The sequence below is a fragment of the Aptenodytes patagonicus genome, chromosome 1 (assembly GCF_965638725.1).
Source record: "Aptenodytes patagonicus chromosome 1, bAptPat1.pri.cur, whole genome shotgun sequence".
Taxonomy (NCBI): Eukaryota; Metazoa; Chordata; class Aves; order Sphenisciformes; family Spheniscidae; genus Aptenodytes; species Aptenodytes patagonicus.
The window spans coordinates 6,715,666-6,738,903 of NC_134949.1; the positions used below are offsets into that span (position 1 = coordinate 6,715,666).

The following is a 23,238-nucleotide window of genomic DNA, read 5'->3' on the forward strand; positions in this document are numbered from 1 at the left end:
CCCTGTGTGTGACAGTTAGGTGTTGCTGGCAGCTGTCTCAGAGGGGGTTAGGGTGGTTTGGTGAACCTCTGAGGTTCTCAAAAATAGAAATGCAAAGCATTAATATGCGCACGGTAAAAGTCATATGGCAGACTAAGATGGAGGCTTTAAACAGAAAATGCTATAGTAGATTATTTGTGTTAAAACTGCCTGATCATGATGGTATGAGATACACAAATGATCACATGAAAGTGCGTGTGCATAGACGAAAATGGATAAATACATATAATAATTTCCATTAAAAGTGTCTATTTGCTTGAAATGTCATTTGGGATCCTAGTGTACCTTCAGCTAACTTCAACAAGGCAAAACTGCCCTTGCCCTAACTGTAACCCTTAAGGGACCAGGCACTAGACCTGCACAACAAAATAAAGGTTTCCAAACATGTGCTGTGTGAAGCCAAGTGGGTGGTGTATTGGTTTCCTATTGTCAGTATTAAGAACTTAATTTGTGACGCAGTCTATCTGGAAATTTTGCTAAAATATCATGGGATTTCCCAGATATTTATGTAGATTGAGGAGCCTACTCATGTATTTGTTGCTCTGACATCCTGTAGTGCATTATATTTGAGTTCACTTATTGTGGATGTTAAATTTCCTGTGTGTGAAGGTCCTTATATGAATGCAGCTTTTGATGGCTGATTATGGGCATGAATTCAGGTCAGTCATAATCTTTCCAGTGAATTCAGAGGAAATTGGATTACTCTGCGTTCTTACGGGAAAGATCCTGCCGGGCACAGGGGACCTTCTGCTCTCAACATCTTCATGCAGACATTAGGGCACTTGGGACCATTGAGGATGAGGTTCTGACATATGATTAAGCATCTTAATTAAGCTACTTGAACCTTGAAACATGTAGAGAGTTTTGCATTTGCTGACAATGCACTTTTAGTTTCTGAACGTGTCCATCTGTTGTTTAATGAGTGGTCTCTGCTTAGCATTTCCCAGCTTTCTCTTGCTCTTAAAAGAACTGTCTGCAATTGATGTAATTAGTGTTCTGACCCTGGAGTTGTGCTAGTAGTCTCTTGAGGGTTTGCACAAGTTAAATGTATCCTTTGGAAATTATTTGTAAGCATTTAAGGAACAAACCCAGAGAGGCATTGCTCTGAGTAGTTAATTAGATGTATGCTTGTAGAGATGATTTTTCTCTTTAAAGCTTGCATTTCGACAAGAGGCTTAGTGGGAATGATGGGTGGGAATGGCGAGAGTGTAGAAAACCCATGAAGATGCTTGGAGCTGTTGCACAGAAACCACGTGGTGCTTAATAACGCTGCAGGGAAATTCAGGCGTCCAGAGCAGGTGTGACACTGGAGCAGGGCGAATTTGGTGGGAAGGAGCTTGGGGCTGTTGTACAGCTGCTGCCTACCTGTGCCAGCTTCTGCACGGGGGCAGATCCCTGCCTTCTCCCTGCCAGCCTGCACCCTGCCCCCTCACACCCTGCTTTGCTGCTGTCCGGAGATTTCAACCTCCAACCAACCATCTTCATGCATCTGACACGGGAACTGTAAACCTCTAATGCCCCAGATACTTAACCCTTAAGTATTTTGGCTTCAGAGAGGACTGAAGGAATTTTCTGTGAGTAATAACAGTATTCTGGGCTGCAAAGCACTCCTGACTGTTTACTTTGGTCAAGATCATATTTTATGATGTTGAATAAAGCACTGACAAGTAGCATCTAACTAAAAATAGCTTTATGTTTTGCAGCCACGTAAAAAAATAAAAATCAGTATTTCATCTTATCTTATCTTATGGTTTTTCAGGATCAAGCATGAAAATATAGTTGCCCTGGAAGACATCTATGAGAGTCCTAACCATTTATATCTGGTCATGCAATTGTAAGTACTGAACATAATGATGTTTTTGTGTCAAAATCGCCAACTCATCTTGTTATGATTTTGTTCTTTAACCCAAAAGATGGGATACATGAGAGGTATTTGTCTTGTGTGCTGCAGTCTGCAAAATCTTCAGCAGGTGGTTAAAAATGCATCTCTAGGCATGATGGGCTGGGCTGTTGTGAAATTGGGAACTAAGGTGTTTTGTGAATAGTCTTACCCAAATCAAACCAGAGTGAAGAGGAGATGTTAAGGGGATCAGAACTGGCTCCATACGTATGGAGTTGCCACTGTTTAGTTCTCTGTGACTCAACAGATACCTGGTCTGCACTGAGCGAGAGGTGACCACCATGTGCATGGGTGCTGGATTTGCAAGAAAGTATCATCCTTGTCTCAGCAGCAGTGGTAGCTCATATCATCCTTGACACGTTTCCCTCACCAGAGCCCCTCTTCTTCCCCGTTTTCTCCCTCTGAGCCTGAGAAGATCAGGTACATGATATGTCATGGTACATGATACATATCAGGTACATGATATGCTGTGGTTGACCTGGTCCTCCTGTCACATCCACCTGGCAGGGAGGAGGGAAGTGGTGCTCATACTGCTTACATACATACTAGCGCTGCACGGGGTTGTTGTAGCCGAAGTGCAGGACCCGGCACTTGGCCTTGTTGGATCTCATACAGTTGGCCTTGGCCCATCGATCCAGCCTGTCCAGGTCCCTCTGCAGAGCCTTCCTACCCTCGAGCAGATCGACACTCCCACCCAACTTGGTGTCGTCTGCAAACTTGCTGAGGGTGCACTCGATCCCCTCATCCAGACCATTGATAAAGAGATTGAACAAGGCCGGCCCCAAAACTGAGCCCTGGGGAACACCGCTCGTGACCGGCCGCCAACTGGATGTAACTCCATTCATCACAACTCTCTGGGCCCGGCCGTCCAGGCAGTTTTTGACCCAGCGCAGAGTACACCTGTCTAAGCCGTGAGCCGCCAGCTTCTCGAGGAGAATGCTGTGGGAGACGGTGTCAAAGGCTTTACTGAAGTCCAGGTAGACCACATCCACAGCCTTTCCCTCATCCACTAGGCGGGTCACCTGGTCATAGAAGGAGATCAGGTTGGTCAAGCAGGACCTGCCTCTCATGAACCCGTGCTGGCTGGGCCTGATCCCCTGGTTGTCCCGCTCATGCCTTGTGAGCGCCCTCAAGATGAACCGCTCCATAATCTTCCCTGGCACTGAGGTCAGGCTGACAGGCCTGTGGTTCCCCGGATCCTCCTTCTGGCCTTTCTTGTAGATGGGCGTCACATTGGCAAGCCTGCAGTCATCTGGGACCTCCCCCGTTAACCAGGACTGCTGATAAATGATGGAGAGTGGCTTGGCGAGCACCTCCGCCAGCTCCCTCAGCACCCTCGGGTGGATCCCATCTGGCCCCATAGACTTGTGAGCATCCAGGTGGCGTAGCAGGTCGTTGACTGCTTCCTCTTGGATTACGGGGGGTTCATCCTGCTCGCCGTCCCTGTCTTCCAGCTCAGGGGGCTGAATACCCTGAGGATAACTGGACTGACTAAGTTCACTTTGAAGTTAAAATGTCTTCTTACCATCTCTAGTCTCTCTCTTTTTCAGTGATGAGTTCACCTCAAACAAGAGCAGAGCAGACAGGGCAGAGGGATAAAGCATGGCTGCGAAGAGCCAGATATGCCATAGGGAAACCTGGAACATCTGATAGAGGCAGCCCTGGGGTCAAATACCCCACGGGAAGCCCTGGGAGACCATGCCAGTTCCTTGTCTGTTGGTAACGTCCAGGCATGGAGATGTCGTTAAAAGCTGTTCTGTTGGCAGTGTGGGAAGAATAGTGCCCTGTACATTTTTAATCTGTTTTTGTAGCCCTACATTTCAGCCCAGAGTGCTGCAAAAGGACTTGCACGGGAACATCAGTATCGTACAAATTCCAACAAACCAGCTGAGTTGTGGGAAGTACCAATTTCACAATCAGTTGATTTACAAATCCTTATTTTTGTTTAATCTCTTTAGAAAAAAATAAATCAATATTATTCCTACTTATTATTAGCTTGTTTAATGTAGTGTAACCCTCACTTTTCTAAATTTCTTACTTCCAGATCATTGGGTTATCTGAAATGTAGATCATAGAATCATAGAATCATAGAATAGTTTGGGTTGTAAGGGACCTCTAAAGGTCATCTAGTCCAACCCCGCTGCCGTGGGCAGGGACATCTTCAACAAGATCAGGTTGCTCAGAGCCCCGTCCAACCTGACCTGGAATGTTTCCAGGGATGGGGCATCCACCACCTCTCTGGGCAACCTGTGCCAGTGTTTCACCACCCTCAGCGTAAAAAATTTCTTCCTTATATCTAGTCTAAATCTACCCCGCTTTAGTTTAAAGCCATTCCCCCTTGTTCTGTCGCAACAGGCCTTGCTCAAAAGTCTGCGCCATCTTTTTTAGAAGCCCCCTTTAAGTACTGATAGGCTGCAAGAAGGTCTCCCCAAAGCCTTCTCTTCTCCAGGCTGAACAACCCCAACTCTCTCAGCCTTTCTTCATAGGAGAGGTGTTCCATCCCCCTGATCATTTTCACGGCCCTCCTCTAGACCCGCTCCAACAGGTCCGTGTCTTTCTTATGCTGAGGGCTCCAGAGCTGGACGCAGTACTCCAGGTGGGGTCTCACCAGAGCAGAGTAGAGGGGCAGAATCACCTCCCTCGACCTGCTGGCCACGCTGCTTGTGATGCAGCCCAGGATACGATTGGCCTTCTGGGCTGCGAGCGCACATTGCTGGCTCATGTCCAGCTTTTCACCCACCAGTACCCCCAAGTCCTTCCCGGCAGGGCTGCTCTCAATCCCTTCATCCCCCAGCCTGTATTGATACCAGGGGTTGCCCCGACCCAGGTACAGGACCTTGCACTTGGCCTTGTTAAACCTCATGAGGTTCACACGGGCCCACTTCTCCAGCTTGTCCATGTCCCTCTGGATGGCATCCTGTCCCTCTGGTGTGTCGACCGCACCCCTCAGCTTGGTGTCATGTGCAAACTTGCTGAGGGTGCACTCGATCCCACTATGTCATTGATGAAGATATTCAACAGTACCAGTCCCAGTACGGACCCCTGCAGGACGCCACTCGTCACCAATCTCCATCTGGACATTGAGCCATCGACCACTACCCCCTGGATGCGACCATCTAACCAATTCCTCACCCACCGGACAGTCCACCCATCAAATCCATACCTCTCCAGTTTAGAGAGAAGGATGTTGTGGGGGACCGTGTCAGAGGCCTTACAGAGGTCCAGAGAGATGACATCTGTAGCCCTTCCTGTGTCCACTGACGTAGTCACTCCATCATAAAAGGCCACTAGGTTGGTCAGGCAGGACTTGCCCTTGGTGAAGCCATGCTGGCTGTGTCGAATCACCTCCCTGTCCTCCATGTGCCTTAGCATAGCTTCCAGGAGGATCTGTTCCATGATCTTGCCAGGCACAGAGGTGAGACTGACTGGCCTGTAGTTCCCCGGGTCTTCCTTTTTTCCCTTTTGAAAAATGGGGGTTATGTTTCCCCTTTGTCCAGTCAGTGGGAACTTCACTGGACTGCCATGGCTTCTCAACTACGATGGATAGTGGCTTAGCAACGTCATCCGCCAGTTCCCTCAGGACCCACGGATGGATCTCATTGGGTCCCATGGACTTGTGCGCCTTCGGGTGCCTTAGATGGTCTCGAACCTGATGTTCTCCCACAGTGGGTGGCTCTTCATTCTCCCAGTCCCCGCCTTTGCCTTCTGCGGCTTGGGCGGTGAGGCTCGAGCACTTGCCAGTGAAGACCAAGGCAAAAACTTCATTGAGTACCTCTGCCTTCTCCATATCCCGGGTAACCAGGTCTCCTGTTTTGTTCTGGAGAGGGCCCCCATTTTCCCTTGTCTTCCTTTTATCCCTGACGTACCTATAGAATCTTTTCTTGTTGCCCTTGATATCCCTGGCCAGACTTAATTCTATCAGGGCTTTAGTTTTCCTAACCTGATCCCTGGCTGCTCAGACAATTTCTCTGTATTCCTCCCAGGCTACCTGTCCTTGCTTCCACCCTCTGTAGGCTTCCTTTTAGTGTTTGAGTTTGTCCAGGAGCTCCTTGTTCATCCACGCAGGCCTCCTGGCGTTTTTGCCTGACTTCCTCTTCGTTGGGATGCATCGCTCCTGAGCTTGGAGGAGGTGATCCTTGAATGTTACCCAGCTTTCTTGGGCCCCTCTTCCCCCCAGGGCTTTGTCCCATGGCACGCTACCAAGCAGATCCCTGAAGAGGCCAAATGATCTGTAATCATAGGTGACACTGAATTAGTATTAGTATAAATTTCTACTTGCTCACAATTCAACATTTACTAGGGAATTATCCTTTCTGTTATAGCTGTATTTGTAAACCCAGCCAACTAACTTTCCAAGGGCCAAGCATTTCGCTGTTCCAGATGGACACAGCTTCACTGATGCCCACCGGGGTGAGACGCCCAGCTGAAGTAAGCAGCCAGGAACCCGTCCGCAGAGTTCGGGGCGGCAGCTCTGAGCACTCCCCAGCCCTGACGAAGAGCTGTGGCTTGTGTTACGAGGTAGACCAAGACATCCTGCATACAAATGCATTGAACTGAATCTGCCAGGGAGCAGGATCGATGCTTTTTATCATTCCTATTAAGAAAAAGCAGGAAAAATCCTCAAAAACTACAGGGTCATTTTATTTGAATAGGGGCACACGCTTGAATGCAATCAAGGGACAGCACCGTAACAAACTCCCACTCACGCAGAGAGCCTGTGTGACAAACCTCGTGTGTGTGCATGCTCTTAATCTGCCTCAGCTATGGGGTACAACACGTTAGCTTAAGCTTGATTTTATTAAAGTCATTTGATGTTGTGCCAAGCCATTGCTGTTAGCCCTCCTTGCTGCTGCGAATCAAACAAGGCCATGTTGTCCTTTGCTCTGCACAGGGTTATTTCCAGGGAATAACTTTTCTGCGCTTTCTTGGAAAAGGGGTGTGTTATCCCAAGGTGGAGAGGACAAGATGGCCAGGTACTTACTCTCATCACTGTGGACATTGCATTAAGGATGGTGCAACCTCTGCACTGCCTCTGAATTTTCATCAATAGTTGGGATTCAGATCAATTGGCATCAATAGTTGGGTGGCAGCTCCAAAAGATTCAAAATCAATTCTGCATGCCTCCTTTCCCGGTTTCCATCTGGGGGAAGGCATGCACGGATAATCTCTTGTTTCCAAGGTAACACCAACTTGTTGATACAATAGTTGTGAAGCATTGCACGGCATGAGGTATCTGTTTGTTTATATCTCTGCCCTATTTATTATTAGATCCCTTGTGGGTTTTTTAGCTTCTCTTTTTTGTGTATTTCTCCTAAACAAGACAATAGTTGCCTACATCTAAAACTGGGGTTTGATATGAAGTAGAAGGGGCTCTGATCAAGCAGCTTTCAGGAAGCAGCATTTAGATTAGAAAAAAAAGGGGGGGATGAAATTGGGGCCACTCAAAGATCAGTACCATGGGCACAACAAATCTCAAATCCATGTGCCCTTCCCCCTGGCTCATTGTTTGCTAAGTGGGCACTAACTAATGTTTCCCAAGGGAGATTTTTTGTTGCATGGTCAACGTTTTCACTACCAGCCTTTAGAGCACTCCTTGCAATGTTGTGGAAAATCCACATTACAGCCCCTGAGCATTTCACAGCACCTCTGTGGGAGAAGGCTTTTGGAGGTAGACCAAGCCTCCCTGTGTATGTTTGCCCTCTGGTACGTCTGCTTTTGCTTGAAAGCCATGCTTGTTAGCAGGTCAACTTAAAGGATAAATATTGTACCTCATTTATTCTGTCAAAGATATAGGCAAGCACAGGTGGCAGTGTCTGTGCTGGAGTTGGTAGGAAGGGAGGTGAAGAGGCGGCTGTCTGTGTCTACTTAACACTTAATTTATTCCTGCCAGTCCCTCTGGGAGCTCTTCCCAGGGTTATGTAGCTGTTGGTCAATCTGTCCAGTGTGTTTCCTGGCCTGTTCATGGGGAAATCTGATCTCTGGCTTCGGTTTCACCACCTTGTTTTTACATACATTGTATAGAAGCCATCATAAAACTATTCAAACTGTCACAGTCCTCTTACTGCAAGGTAGACCAAAGTCCAGCTTGGAGATCCCCAGATTTGACAGCTCAGAATTTCATGTGGTGTCTCAAAGTGTTAGCCTGTTCCTTAGAAATGACTGGGCCATTTTTTCTTTTTTTTTTTCTTTTTTTTTTTTTTCTTTTTTTTCTTTATTTATTTTCCCAAAATACAGGATATTCCAACCCAGTAACTCTAAGTTTGGCAAGGTTATGGACAACTCCATGCCTCAGCTTTGGTATGAGGTGGAGTTACCGGTGCAGCTGCAAAGCAGAACACAGATGTAGGATAATCGCTGCCTCTCCTATGATGATTTTGCTAAAATTTTGCAGGCGCTATAGAAAAGTACTGCAGAGCTTTTAGATTTTATCATATTTCCATTAGGATGATGTGCTTTCAAACCAAGAAAACACCTGCTCCTTTCCAAGCTTGGATTTCCTATAGTACCATTAAGACCTACACAGGCAACAAAGACAAACACTAAAATACTCTGAAAGTTTCATTCCTTCTGGATGCCAGGTGAGATTTCCCTGGAGGATACTGTAGAAGACAGGGGGAAATAAAGTGCTTTCAGAAATAAAAGTTTTATTGAATTATGTCTTGGTATGATAGTAAACTTTGTTAGTGAGCAGTTACAGGATTTTTGGATGCTATTGGTGCCACTTGCAAGAATTACCCTACCGTATCTTCTTAGCTATCTGCCTTACTTCACCTCATCAGTATAGGGAAATATCCTGATAATCTGTTGTGGTTAGTACTGTCAGATACTAATATTTCATTGGCATAATCGGCCTCTTTGGGTATTGATGATTCATTTTCTGCATGCTGGAAAATCATGCGTAAAAATAGATTTACATAAACACATCTTTTCTGTCTGAGTGTTACGGGACCATTTGCAAACACTGTTTCTGAACGTGCAAACGCCCGCCTGGGCGGGTCGGAGCAGATTCCCAAAGCTCGACTCTGACTTCATCTGTATTGTTCGCCTGCATTGAAGCGTGAAGTGGCGAAGTTTGGTTTCCTGCAGATTTATGTGCACCCTGTGCTAGTCACAGCCCCACAGGAGCCGGGGCTGTTGCCTCTCCGAGAGGATATGGGGCCATGTTAAAAATTGACAAACGCATTGATTTCCTTGTTCTCCTTTATTCATCCATATTTCCTTAAAATATATAGGAACTTAATATTTTTGGTATCTCTACTCTTCTGTGAAAGTTGGTTGAAGTTCACCCAATGGGTCAGAAGTTACTAAGGGCTGGCAAACTGGGATGGAGACCCATTGCCTTACTGCCTTTGGAAAACGGGCTAAAAATAGGTCTAAAAGACATCTCCAAAACTTACGGAATTATGGCAGGATATGCTGCCTGTACCGGCCGGTCAGCCTTAGCAGATGTTTTTCTAACCTGTTCTTAAAAACCTCCAGTCGCATGCTCCCCAGGGAATCAACACCATTGCTTAACACCATTGCTTGTGGGTATGGAGCATCTCCTGGTATCTAAGTCTTCCAGGCTGCAATTTTAACCTGCTGTGCTGGAAGTCTTATTTCTCTAATTCCTCCTGAAAGTAATGAGACCGTTCAAATGGGTAAAGGTTACAGGAGCAGGCCCTGGAAAGCATGTGGCTGGGTGAGTAATGATTGAACTCAAACACCCACCTCTGAGTTTCTCTGCACTTTTTTTTTGCAGTCAAGAATAGTGCCAAATCCAGAGGAATTCCTATTAATACCAGGATCTAGTTAAAGAAAGTGAAAACCCTACCGCCAGTCTGGTATAGCTTTCCACCTCGTTGGGGGCTGTGCTCCCAAAGAGCGGGTCTGATCCTCTCAGCAGGAGGGCTGCTTTACCCGGATCCTGTCAGCTGGTATTTCTGATTCTCCAAGGAAACCAGAGTATTTCCCCTGCGTGAGGTCTTTCGAGGCTTTGACATCTCTGCTCAGAACAAGCTTTTAGGGTGAGCAGCCCGGTTCAGTCAACCCCAAAATGCTTCTCCCTAGCTTTGCAAAAAAACCCAGCCCAAACTGAGCCTAAAACCCTGACCTTGGGGTTTTTCCAGCTTGGCATCTTAACTCTGCTGAATTATTCAGATGATTTCCATCACAGAAAAGCCAAGATGACGTGAGCTCCTTCCTGCCGGGTGCAAGTCACGCACCGAGGAGAGCCCTGCCCAGAAGCTTGCAGCCTTAGAGCCCCAGTGTCCCATTCCTGCTGTTTATCAGCTCTCCCCTACCACACGCAAGCGCCTTATAACCCTCTAATGGCTTGGGAGGCAGCTCAAACAGGCAGGTACCTACCTGCGGTAAAATCTGCAGAAGTTTTTGTTATTACTGGAACTACGCCGGTTGTGATTTTGCCTTTCACCTGTATGTTTTGCAAATAAGTAAGCGGAGCACTAAGCTGTGATTAAGTGCTGAATTCCCTTTGTTTTTTGAAAGCCCGATGCCTGAGTGCACTCGGAGAGCAGCCGGGCATGGATGGGGTGTGCAAGTGACATTTCAATGAAAATACTCAGCCTCCAAGAAAAACAACAGACAATGGAGGGAAGTGCCATGTTTGCCAGGTTCCTTAAGGAGTCTAGCAAGGACGCACTGTGTTACAAAACAGCGATACGCACGCCAAGCTGCTATCACATCAGGATGCTAATTAAAGCAAAACATAGATCTGCCGCACCGCATTCCTTCGAGGAGATTTATTCCCATACTTGGGTTTTTTGTGCCTGTGAAGCATTGTGCAAAAGACAGAAGGAAATATCTCTGCATTCACAATGGGATTTATACGAATGATAAAAGCAAGATGCGTTCTTTAGCAGCAGAAAATACTTATGCCCAAGCACCTGAGAGAAGCCCCTCAGCATCACCTTTTTCTGTGGATGGTGTTATTGTCATTATTAGTAATAACAGGAATGGTAACAGGAGAAACACCACCAGTAATGAAGAACGCTGGATCTGATGACCGTGGGCCAGGGGATTCAGTTCATTTCGTGGTACAGGATGGGAGATCAGCTGCACACCCATAGACTCTGCTCTTTATTTCCAATACTCCTAGCTCAGATGAGGTGTCTCAAAAGGGCCAGCCTGAAGTAGTGCCCGGCACCCATTGAAAATACACTGGGTCCGTGTCGAAAGCCTTGGATCCCATGCTTCCAGCACCTCCTCGTGCTGTACAGGTATGAGGTGTGTGGTAGATGTACGTGGCAGATGGATCTCATGGGGTTTATTGGCTAGGACACTTAATGGATGGGCCGGGAAAGACCTGTTACCAATTCTTGGTCAAGCAAATATACATGAATTTTATATTAATCAGTTACTGGATAAATTGTTCACTTTGTTTTGGTTTTTTTGGAGCAAATGCTACTTAAGAACTACAGCACCAGGAAAGCTGATGCACATCTGGGCATGCCAGGAAGGAGCCTGCGAGGTGCCAAGGGAGCTTTGCTTGGACTTTGACTAGCTTGGGCTCTAGTTAGGCAAGACTTCATTTCCTCACAGCTTGTGGAGTGAAACATCAGTAATTTGGGCAAAGCAGCCTTCGTGAGTCTGCAGTGGAACAAGAAATGGCACTAACTACACCCTGTGGTTGAAAAAAGTCTTTTGCTGCTTCTATGGACAAGAGTTTTTTGAACTGCTACAGAAGGCACAGCTCTCCAGGGATGGATCCAGCTGGTGAACGTGGAAAGCAAAGTGGGACAGCAGCAACAGGGTTGAGCATGCGTGACACGATTGGGAGCATCAGACTGTGATCGTGGGAGAAGCGCTCAGGAAAATTAATCCTGGGCCCATCACAGCATGGACATATTGCAGACGTGGGCCCAAACTGCAGAACTGGGATGTTAGATTTTGAAATCGTCCTTATTATTTGGACATGTGCAATACAGGTTTCGGTTGCAGCCCATTTTTAGTGCTTAATGCAGTCAGAGCATGGTCTATCAATATAGCTCAAAAAAAAGATATCTTAAAAAAAATCATGCCTTATCTTCAAAGGCATATTGACTGAACAACACATGTCACCCTGTTGAAAGGCTAAAGGAGTTAATCTTCCTGTACTTCAGTACTTTCCCACTAGAGCTTTGCAAGCTGCTGACCACATAAATGGACCGCTGGCATCATGCCCCTGGGAACTGGGTAGTAGTTATTAATCCAGCATCAATTTCACATCTTTTTCTTTGGGGAAAAAAGATTATTACATCAGTTGGGTTACGCTGGTGAGTGTTCAATATGAAGGAGTATCTCCCCTTTTCCAGTGGCTGAGAGGTTATAAGCAGACTGGGAAAGATTAATGTTGGGGTAGAGATCAGGGCATGGGCAGACTTGTTGCTAACAGATTAATAGACCACAGGGTGATCTCCAGGATGACTTTTAGACACCTGTAATTGTGTGGATTGTGTATGGTCCCGAAAGCGGCATATGTGCTCGTTGGATGGTCCTAGCTGCCTTTAGCACTTTGGTTTTTCTTCTGCTTTTTTCTGGCTATGGCAGGAGTTTCGGTAGCTCCTGCTCCCCGTGTCCCCTCCAAACACAGCATCTTCTCCTGGGAACAGCACTGAACAGCAGCCCTGTGGCTTCCTTGTACTGTTTTATGTGTAAGGGCTTCAGCCGTGGCTAGGAGCAGGCATTTTAGATCCCATGGGCATCAGTGTAGCCTTCCTACAGCAACACAGGAATGGTGAGAACCTTCTTCATCTTGGGGACTATAAAAGACTTTCTCATGATGATTTCCAAAACCACTTATAGGCAGTCACCTTCAACAGGTGTAAACGATTGTCAACATCCTTGCTCCTAAGCTTGCACTCATTATGTTAGCTTAGTCTGAAGTGTCCCAGTATGCACTCATTAGCAAGACAACACCGAGGATTTTTTTTTTTAATCAAAGTGCTATGCTACATCTGATGGAGAGTAATTTTTTTCCCCTGTAGCCTTGGGAATAAAGAGATAATGGAGAAACATTTCCACATTTTCATTGAACAGGCAGCATTATAACGTTGTTTGCTTCTACAGAAATGTGAACAGTTCAGATGAAAATCGATTTTTTCTTTAAGATATCTATTGTTGCAAAGCTGCTGTTGTCAATAAGGAAAACAAGAGGTTTGGCCAAAATTCCAAATAAACCTTGTTCTAATGTATTATTCTTTAAACTTACAGAAAGATTTGAAGGGCTCATAAGTCAGACCAGCATATCTGATTATTTTCCTATACTGGTGAGTACAGTAAGCAAATACTTTCTGAGGGTTATTTGATGTAATGTCCAGTCCCCAGCAAGGGCCGGTACCAAATCCTTGGAGTGAGAGTATGTGCCTTGGTTGTTCTTTTACAGCAATAAATTTTGGCAGCATCGACTTGAATTTCTTCCTTCAGCCCACCAGCAGTTCCCTCTCTAACTCCCCAGTTAGGGCTCCCTGTTGCAGCTGGGCACGGGGGCGTATGTGTCCATATTGTATAGCTTGGTCTGGTATAGGCAATTCACAGGGCAGCAATATGTATCTGCCAGTAACCCTGTATAATATCACTGCTTCCCTGAGAGCAGGAGTGAGGCCTTTCTCTCCAAACAGCAGGCAGGCGGCTATTTAGAGCCCTAGCAATTTTCTCTCCATTTTGTTGGCTTTGGATAACCATCTCCTTCCTTTCATGCCTTGCCCAGAAGTTTCATTGCTGGTTACTTGATGTTCACGTAGTCACTGAATGAGTCTTTTACATTTAGTTCTGCATGTTTCAGTACCTGGTAATTTACGCTGTGGTGCACTAAAATCAATTAAATAGCTGGTGTTTGCTTCAGGAGGCAGGGGCTTTGCAGCAAGGCGGATAAGAAATGTTAAATCCATATATGCCACAGTATGAGAATTCATTATGATATGGCAGGATCCCTCTCAGGCACAATGAGGAGGAATTCTGATTAAATGGTTACACTCATTTAAACAGAAAAGGACTTTCATAACAACCTGGAAAGCTTTGAAGTGAAATAACACGACATTGAAGGAAGATGCAAAATTAACATTGGCGTTCACAAGTCCGTTCTTTTACATGGTGAAACCATTATTAAAAGTTGGTTTTCCCTCTTGAATTTTCTTCTGGAGGAAAGTTGTACAGACTGTAGCAAAGGGGACAGTAGTTGGCTCACAAGTGTTACATGTCAGTGTGTACCAGAAGATATTTAATGATTTTGTGGCAAAAAAATAGGCTCAATTTCCCAAGCATGCTCATATCTCAGCTCCAACCTCTGTTCTAGGTAGTGTAGTCAGGTAGGTTACTCTGCTCAAGAGTCTGTATGCGACTCCAGCGTCAGTGTTGCACTAACTTGCAGTTATATTTTTCTTGTATTATCAAGATACTCTGTGTACAACTTACAGAAGAAGAACCCATTAAGCAAGATGATGATGCAGCATTATCATCCCATTCACATTTATGCTGAAAGAAAAGATCTCTTGCTTTACACTTTGTCTGGTTCACTTGCCCCAAAGACTCTACATAGGGCCTATTTTTAAAGTCAGGGAGATTCATACAGTTTTCTGTGGCTGGTCTGGGCCAGGACTCTAAAAAGGATTGTGTAAAACCTAGAATTTTTAATGGAAATACAGGTTGCTGTTTGAAATCCTGTGTTGACTTCCTTTTGTAGTGCTGTGGTTACCTCTTCTTACAGAAACTATTTTCATAGGACTGCAGAAGTTCTTGATGTAGTTTTCTGCTTTAAACATTCTCCCTGGAAAATTATTCAATGGAAAATAAATCTGGAGGGTTTTGGGGTTTTCTTTTTTTCTGAAACAGTGGTTAGGTCTGCTCTAGCCAAACTTTTACTTTTTTAAGCATTTTATAGAAAAAGAAAATACTGCTGGTAGTGAAGCCTTTCTTTGTTGCATTTATAGAATATGTGCTCATTTTATTCTGATTCATGCCACATGGTTATATCTTAGCCTGTAAAGGCCATTTTTTCCCTTAAATTGGAGGAAAAGTGTGTTCAGAGACCCAAATACTTATGTCGTCTTTTCCCTTCTTCTCCAAGGCAAAATTCCCATTTGGGGCTGTGTGATCCTGGCTTAGCTGTAAAAGGCTGCCTGTACTAGAGTACTGAAGGTGGTTTGGAGGAGTTTGGTGTTTATTCTGTCTGATTATTCTGTTGGTTAGTAGCATTCAACCACTCTGTAATTCTATTTTCTTCACTCCTAATTGATGATACTCTAAGGAGCACTGACATCCTTGGGTGAGACGTAGTGGAGCCTTTAAATGTCGGTATGACCCTGAGGAAAGAAGATACCCTGCCCCAAAATGCATTGCAATGAAAAAGAAGTCAGAAATCCAATTTGAAATCCACTGAAGGAGAGCTGAGATTTTAAGACCTACACAAGCATACAAAGAGGCAGCATTACTAAAAACTGGGGTTGGCATTCTTGAGATTAAAAGGCAGTTAGCAAAATACAATTCATCCGACTGTTCATCTCTGCCTTAGGGTTTTTTGCCATTAAAACTCTGCCGTCAGTCTCTTACAGCTCCAGAAAAGGGGTTATTCCTTTAGGAGAAAACAGAGCCAAGCATCCATCCTGCCATCATTATGAAGCCTCTTGTCGTGACGGTGGTGTTATATATACTCAGTCCTAAAGTTCATGGTCACCCTGCTGCAAAATATTACCCAGTGCCACTGGACAGGAGACGTGTAAACATAATTAAGCGATACTGAGCAGAGAAGAGGGAAATTACCTCGCTTTGATTGCTCACCAGGCTTATCTGCGGGAATATTTATCTCATCACAGCCCAGGGTCTTTTCCATCGATTAATGCTCGTTTCCCCAAGCATGGGGCAGGACCGTTTGCAGAAAGTGCTTCTGACGTTTTGCCTCTTGGGGCTGGAAACTCTCTGCCAGAAGCTTTTAAATCTGTTATTTTCAGATGGTTTCGCAGCTGGATTTGCTGTATAAAGGGTTTGCTTCACATCGGTGCTGTCTTGCCTAGTTTGAAGGGTGGCGAGGGAAATGTAGGTTAGATTTCTGTCACTGAAGATTGGGTCATACTTTACACCAGATGAAATATATTTTTAAAAGCAAATTTCCTGGGGAAAGGCATTTTGTCTGGCACCCTCTTCCCCCAGGAGCTTAACATGGTTGTAGTTAGAGTCCCTTTCCTCACTATTGAGATGTGGCCACTCTCAGGAGAGCCACAGCAGCTCCTGAAAACAGTATATGGGAACATTCTGGGGAGAGACCATTTCTCTGCTGCGTTTGGGCATTTACTTTATAATGAAGTGGGAACGAGGAGTGCTGCCTGCAGGCAGAAGCAGGCAGGAGCAGCCAGGGCTGCTGCTGGCAGCACTTCCCACTGAGTTGGAGAGAGGTGCTTTTGAACAGTCTCTCCTTTAATCCTGACCCTACCTGAGCTGAAATAGCTCAAGAAATTTGCTAGTGCGTTCATGGCTGTGTATGTTCAAAAATTTAGTGCAAAAAGGCAACTGTTTGCCTAACAGCACAGGCAAAAAACAAAGGGGGAGGAAAAGAAAAAAAAAACCCAAAACTGATATAGCCGCTGTCTGTGCATTTAGCTGAAGGTCTAGAGATGCTCTCTGGCCTGAATATTGTTTTCCTTGGAGTATGCTGTTAAATGTGACCAGGTGATAGTCATTTAATAGGCTATCACTTGTGGCTGAGCTTCTTTCCTGACCGCACCTCTGCTCTCAGCCCGCTCCACTTGCGCGTATCTTCAGCCAGGGTGTTCTCCTGCACAAGATATTTTGCTACAGTTTTCCCTCATCACACAGGCAGATGTACTGCTCTCCAAAACTGCAGCAGCATAGTGTGCCAGAGACAGCCCAGAGAGAACCGTACTTGATACTCATCTCATATGCTGCTATAGGTCACCTAAAGCCGGCCTGTAGTTTACAACCCCTTGGATGCTGGCGGGAGGCAGGTGTAGGTATATTTTATTACTTGGTTGCTTTTCCTGTTGTGTGATAGCCTCTGGCGAGGCAAGTGACATAATGGTGTGCCTCTAATGTGGTGAAGGACCACTGCAAATACCCGTCGGCCATTAATGAGTCAGGAAGGATTGGCTGGCTCTAAATTTCGGTACGCCACTGTGTGTGCTGCCAGCACAGCCCCCGGAGCAGAGGCTCCTGCTGCCACCACAGGGACAGTGGCAGAGAAGACAGCTCACAGCTTGAAAGAGGAGGAGGGAAAAGCAGAAGCTGAGCCATATGGTACAAAAAGTAGAAGCAGACACAGTATCTCAGTGGTAGGTGCTCATTAGACTGTCTCTGATGTGCTGGGAAGACTGAGTGTATTCTGTTAGAGGAGTTGCAATGTTCTTCTGTAAACTGAAAAATGTAACAGTGCAGAGTGGGTAAGGGACAGGTCTCTATCTACAGAAAAATATTCTAACCTGTTTACCAGCGATGTGTAACAGGAACCAGAGGCTGCTGCTGTCCAGAGTCTTGCAAGGATGTTTTTGTGGTTAGAGCACACAGATCTGAAAGTCTTGAGCTCTTGACTTACTCTGTCATTGATTTACATTGTAGTCTCAGATCATTTTGTCTTGTAATTTCCCTGCCTACAGAAAGGGAATACTTTCCTAATTAATTCTGGGTAAGATTAATTTGGTTTGGGGTTTTTTTCCTCAAGTCAATGCTACTCTTCATGCAGTAAGTTGTTAAAAAAAAATAAGAGTACTGGAATCTGGCCTCTGGCCTTGTCCACCAAGGAGCACTGTGGTCCATCTGGGAATGAGTAAAAGTGAATGGGTTTGTTTGCTGGGACCTATTGACTACTTTGAAAAACATATTCAAGTATGCCTTGATCCCCTCCGGTGCTTGCCTAGGTACCCCATGCTGTACAGTATCTGTGCAGTGGCTTTATCATAGAATCATAGAGTCATTAAGGTTGGAAAAGACCTCTAAGATCATCGAGTCCAACCGTCAACCCAACACCACCATGCCCACTAAACCATGTCCCTAAGCGCCTTATCCCTCCATCCCATCCATGTCTGTGCAGAAACCTGTACAGGACATAACCCAGGCTGCCCGGTGACTCGGTGTAACAGCATGACCGGTGATGGCCATCATCATTGCACAGATTTATTTATCCTTATGGTGTAGATGTGTGGAAATCTAAAGCAGCAGCGGTATGACGTCCAAAGTTAAAAATCCACTTACATAAAGCCAGGATTTCACCTACTGTGCATAGATGTGGATGCAGCCAAATGCATCATACCAGCAATGGAGGGGAACAAAAAGAGGCATCAATTAAAACTTGTTAAGGGAGAGCTATAAAACAGCAGTTTAAACCCAGGCTGGATAAAAACAGAACAGCAGTATCCTGAATTTCAATATCCATTTCTTTATGCTGCAGGTAGGTGGAAATGGTTATTGCAAATATGGGGATGAAGGAGCGATGTGCCAAAGCACACAGTACAGCGGGCTGGCTCCATCGCCTCCCTCAACTTTGGGGACCGCGACTCGTGCTCCCCCTGTGCAGCAGGAGTGCAGTGTGCCTGGATCTCTGTGGGGGCAGGGTGGGGTGGGTGATTCGGGAATCCCCAGTGTGCCCAGGTCCCTTCCTGGTCAGAAAGAAAGGCACACTGGGTCTCTTCCCCATCTCTCTCTTGTTCACATGCAAAGGAGTGAGCTCAAAGAGATGGATGCCCCAGGACGCATTGCAATAATGACTAAGATAACTAGTAATCAGCTCTATGTTTGAAATACTTATTGGCCTCAATAACAAACACCAGAAAGGGCCTTTGGAGGAGGATTCTTTGGGGCATGAGAGCCTTAGACTTGATATATAAGCCTTCAAACGCACCGACCCTGATGGGAAAGTTGTCTGGGTGTGCTCAGGCATCTTATTCCCACTCTGGGGGGTGGATATGAATGACCTTTTTGACTACATCTGTATTACTAAATAAAAAAGTCTGTATCAGTGCTATCCATGGAACTGTGTCCCAGCACTGGCCAGGGGGATGGCTGGCTCAGGGTGAACCAGTCTCGGGGAGCATGCCAGTAGCCCTGACAGCGTGGGCAATTGCGGGGCAGTGCCCTGTTCCCGTTCAGGGATAGACCAGGCACAACCTCCATGCCTCTGCTCCTCCTTTGGGAAGTGGAAATAATAGCCCTTTCTGCCATGTGTGAATGCTGTGATGATAAACGTGTTAAAATCTATGAAGTTTTGAGATAATAAAATCAGTTTGGGCATGTAAGTGCCTCAGACAAATATATTGTGCAAACACCAAGTGGTTTAAAGTACAACTTTTGGCACAGTGAAATTGCTTAAAGGCTAGTTTAGTTTGATTTCAAAGGGTTTCTCAAAATAGCTACTCTGAATCCTGTTCCCTCACTGCAAAAAAAAAAGCACATTGTCATCAAAAAGCCATTAAAAAAGAAAAGCAAAGCAGTTAGAAGATTTCTCCTGGTTTGACTTTTTAGATTTCAGAGCAGGACACATCAGTTCATCCATTAAGCATTGTTGGTCTGGCACTGGTACTGCTGTCCATCGCCCCGTGGCACAAATCACTGCAGCAAGAGCTTTTTCCTGGCACACTTTTTTCAGAGCTTTCTGACACAATTCAAACTTCAGTCCGTCCACAGTCTCACCACTGGCATGAACACAAGGGTTTTAGAAGTAGTTTGCAGAGTTACATTCTATGACCTAATTCCCACCTGGGGATGTCAGCCCTTATTTAGCCACAGGTGCCTCTGCATGGTGATTAGGTCTCTCCCAAATGCAGGACAAGGAGAAGAAGAAATGGGAGACGGAACCTGAACTAGCAGCAGGAGAATTGACTCTGTCTTCAAGACACTCTCTTGTGTACCCTCAGTCATGCATATACCACGCCATGTGGCTGTTAGTGCAAAATTTACTTTCTTGCTGTTTACTTAATCTATAGCCTCTTGGTAGTAAATTATATTCATGGCCTCCAGGTCCTGGCCCTGTTGAATAGTTATTTGCAAGGCAAAGGAAGTAAGTACTGTTTTTATTCTGTTTGGACTTCGAATGCATAAAATAGTGGTTTTTTTCAGTCTGAACACGCAAGTGCCCTTTAGAATGTGAATATTAACATTGCTTTCAGGAAACATATTTTCTTTCCAATGCGTTATTTCTCATGTAATGACCCATTTTAGAGAATTCAGCATTATTTATGTTTTTCAGAGAAATTCCTAAAACAAAAGGTATCCGACTTTCGTTCATACTGAATTCTCACTCAGTAGATAGCATCAGATTCCAGTGCAGCTCTGTCTTGTACAATTAACCTGTGAAGCCTTTGCCTTGTAAAACTCATTGGTCCAGAGAGATGGAAAGCAAACACAATTGCTTGTAAGGTTTTACTTCTGATGATATGTTCAGAATTTCTTTTGAAAATTCTAAAAGTTTATTTTCTGATAAATCATAGAATCACAGAAGGGTTTGCGTCAGAAGGGACCTTTTAAAGATCATCTAGTCCAACCCCCCCTGCCATTGGGCAGGTACATCTTTCACTAGATCAGGTTGCTCGAAGCCCCGTCCAACCTGGCCTTGAACACTTCCAATGGTGGGGCATCCGCAACTTCTCTGGGCAACCTGTGCCAGTGTCTCACCACCCTCATCATAAAGAATTTCTTCCTTATGTCCAATCTAAACCTACCCTCTTTCAGTTTAAAACTGTTGCCCCTTGTCCTGTCACTACAGGCCCTGGTAAAAACTCTCTCTCCATCTTTCTTATAAGCCCTCTTTATATATTGAAAGTCCTCAATAAGTTGTCCCTGAAGCTTTCCCTTCTCCAGGGTAAACAACCCCAACTCTCTCAACCTTTCTTCATAGAAGAGGTGTCCCAGCCCCCTGACCATTTTTGTGGCCCTCCTCTGGACCCGCTCTAACAGGTCCATGTCTGTCTTGTGTTGGGGACCCCAGAGCTGGACGCAGTGCTCCAGGTGGGATCTCAGCAGAGCAGAGTAGAGGGGCAGAATCACCTCCCTCAACCTGCTGGCCATGCTGCTTGTGATGCAGCCCAGGATACAGTTGGCCTTCTGGGCTGCAAGAGCACATTGCTGGCTCCTCTCCAATTTTTCATCCACCAGTACCCTCAAGTCAATCTGTGTTGGTGAGCAACAGGTCTAGTAACACTTCTCCTCTGGTTGGACTGTCTATCATCTGGGTTAAAAAAATACCCTCAACACACTCCAGGAGTCTCCTGGAGTGCTCACAGCTTGCTGGCTGCTTTTGCAGCAGGTGTCAGGGTGGTTGAAGTTCCCCAGCAGGATCAGAGCCTGCGAGCGTGGTGCATGCTGTAGTTGAAGTAAGAACACTTCATAAACATCCTCCTCTTGATTGGGCGGTCTGTAGTAAACACCATCCACGAGCTTTCCTTTGTTGGCTTGGCCTGTTCATCACTGTTTTTCAAAGACAGCTCTGTGCAATCAATCATTTTTTTTTACAAAGGGGACATGCCTCTCTTTCCTTGCCTGTCTATATAGATAAATAATGGATAATAAAATTTGTGATAGAAATGTCCTATTTTAGACACAAAGAACCAAAGTTTAACCAGCACCAGGAGCTAAATTTGACATAACGAGACTTGTCCAAAGTTCTTTCACCGGGTATTTCCTTTACTGGAGTGAAGCCTTTGCACCCTGGCTGGGCCATGGGATCTGCCTGTTCTTGAAGTTCCTCTGACATACATGACATATACAAGATTTCCCTTTTAAGTCCAGTCTCTTAATTACTTGTCCAGGTGTGTGGTGGGGACTTTGCCTTGGCTCCCACAGAGAGGCAATGTGATGGTGTCAGGCTACGCAGGGCGTTCCAGCCAGGCTTCTGCAGATGAATCATCTGAAGGATTGTTTTTGAAAGATTGGGCTCTTGCATTTGGTTCACTCTCCTTGGTGAGCTGAAAATAGTGTGCATTGTTCTTATAATCCTTAGCAACTTGAAAACTGCTATAAACTGAATACTTTTTAATCTTTACCTACAGCAAGAAAATAGGCTAATTCAGTTATTCCTGCAGTTACTTAGCTAATGCTAATTAACTGAGATTTTGATGGCTTTGGTTTTTTCAGCAGTTTTCTAAACATTTCACTTATCATTTCAATGAGTCCTTTACAAATCCGAGGCATAGTGAATAGACTTGTTTCTACTGTGTGCATTATTAAGTCAAAGCAACATGTAAAAATATAACTGACCAGGAAAAAAAAGACCCACTCCTACAATCTCATTAATCATAGATTATCAAGATTTGTAATACCCTGGGTATGTTTTTTGCAGGGAAGTTGTTTATAGTCGTGTCATAGGACAAAAATAAATGAAGGTGATGTTGAGAAGTGGTACCACATATTGGCGGTACCACACATTGGTGGAGTTGTAGGGTACATACAGGACAGAGACTAAAGACCCACCAGACCTAACAATTATGCCCAAAACTGATCTGGAGGACTGTGAATTCCAGCTTTGGCTATTTTTATTACTATTTTGAGCTGCACTTGCTTTATTTCCCCTGAAATCTGCTCCTTCTCAGTTGGGTTACAAGCAATTTGGTGAATGACTTACGTGTGGTCGGACAGATTGGTTGAAAGCCCTAGGTACAAAACTTCAGTCTAATACTAATTGCGTAAAGGTTTAAAGGCTGTAGTTTATCTAGGAAGATCATCTCTCAAATGACCAGCACAAGTGACCACACACGCTGTGCGATGCAGAGGAAGCACCATGTATGTGCTTCCATAATGGCAGATTTTGCCCTCAAAAACTAGGAAATGATTGTTCTGCATGGCTATTCTGTGGCTGTGAAGATCCAGTGCTTGCTATCAGTTTGATGAGGGGTCACATTTGTATCTTGGAACCTTATAGACCCAGTGGTTTCTGTCCTGATCTGCTCAACTGCATTGAGCAAAGGCTTGCCTCCCCTATCAAAACTGCATTAAGCAATGGACTGATGAAAATTAACAACCATCAAACCATCTGGGAGTGTTAGATAATCTCATTCCACATTCAGTAAGGAACATCCTCCTCCTTTTACTGTACAAGCCAAATGCCTCAAAGGGATCTTCAAGGACTGTGTGGAGGGACTGGAAGCAAGACAGAGAACAAATAGGACTAGTGGAATGAGGATGGGGGCGAGCAGCACTGATCTGCTTTCCGTGTGTGCCCAGCTGAGGAGCAGGTATTGGCTCTGACACTCCCTGAGGCTTTCTCAACCCTGTGGAATGCAGAGACCAAGTGTGTCTGTGCTCACATATAGGGGCACAACATGCTGTTGTTTAATTCAGCCAGAATTTTTCTGCTAACTTTGATAGGATCAGTCCTCGTAGGTGAAAGA

General features: G+C 45.2%; 1 protein-coding gene across 2 annotated transcripts in view; it reads left to right on the top strand.

Moving 5' to 3' along the window:
* The window catches only part of CAMK1D (calcium/calmodulin dependent protein kinase ID), a 238,560-nt gene that overhangs the window by 139,666 nt on the left and 75,656 nt on the right, over positions 1-23,238 (top strand). For both annotated transcript variants that reach the window (XM_076353465.1, XM_076353559.1), the window contains exon 3: positions 1,799-1,873. In XM_076353465.1, coding sequence (XP_076209580.1) covers positions 1,799-1,873 — 75 coding nt within the window. The remainder of the gene's footprint in view (positions 1-1,798; positions 1,874-23,238) is intronic.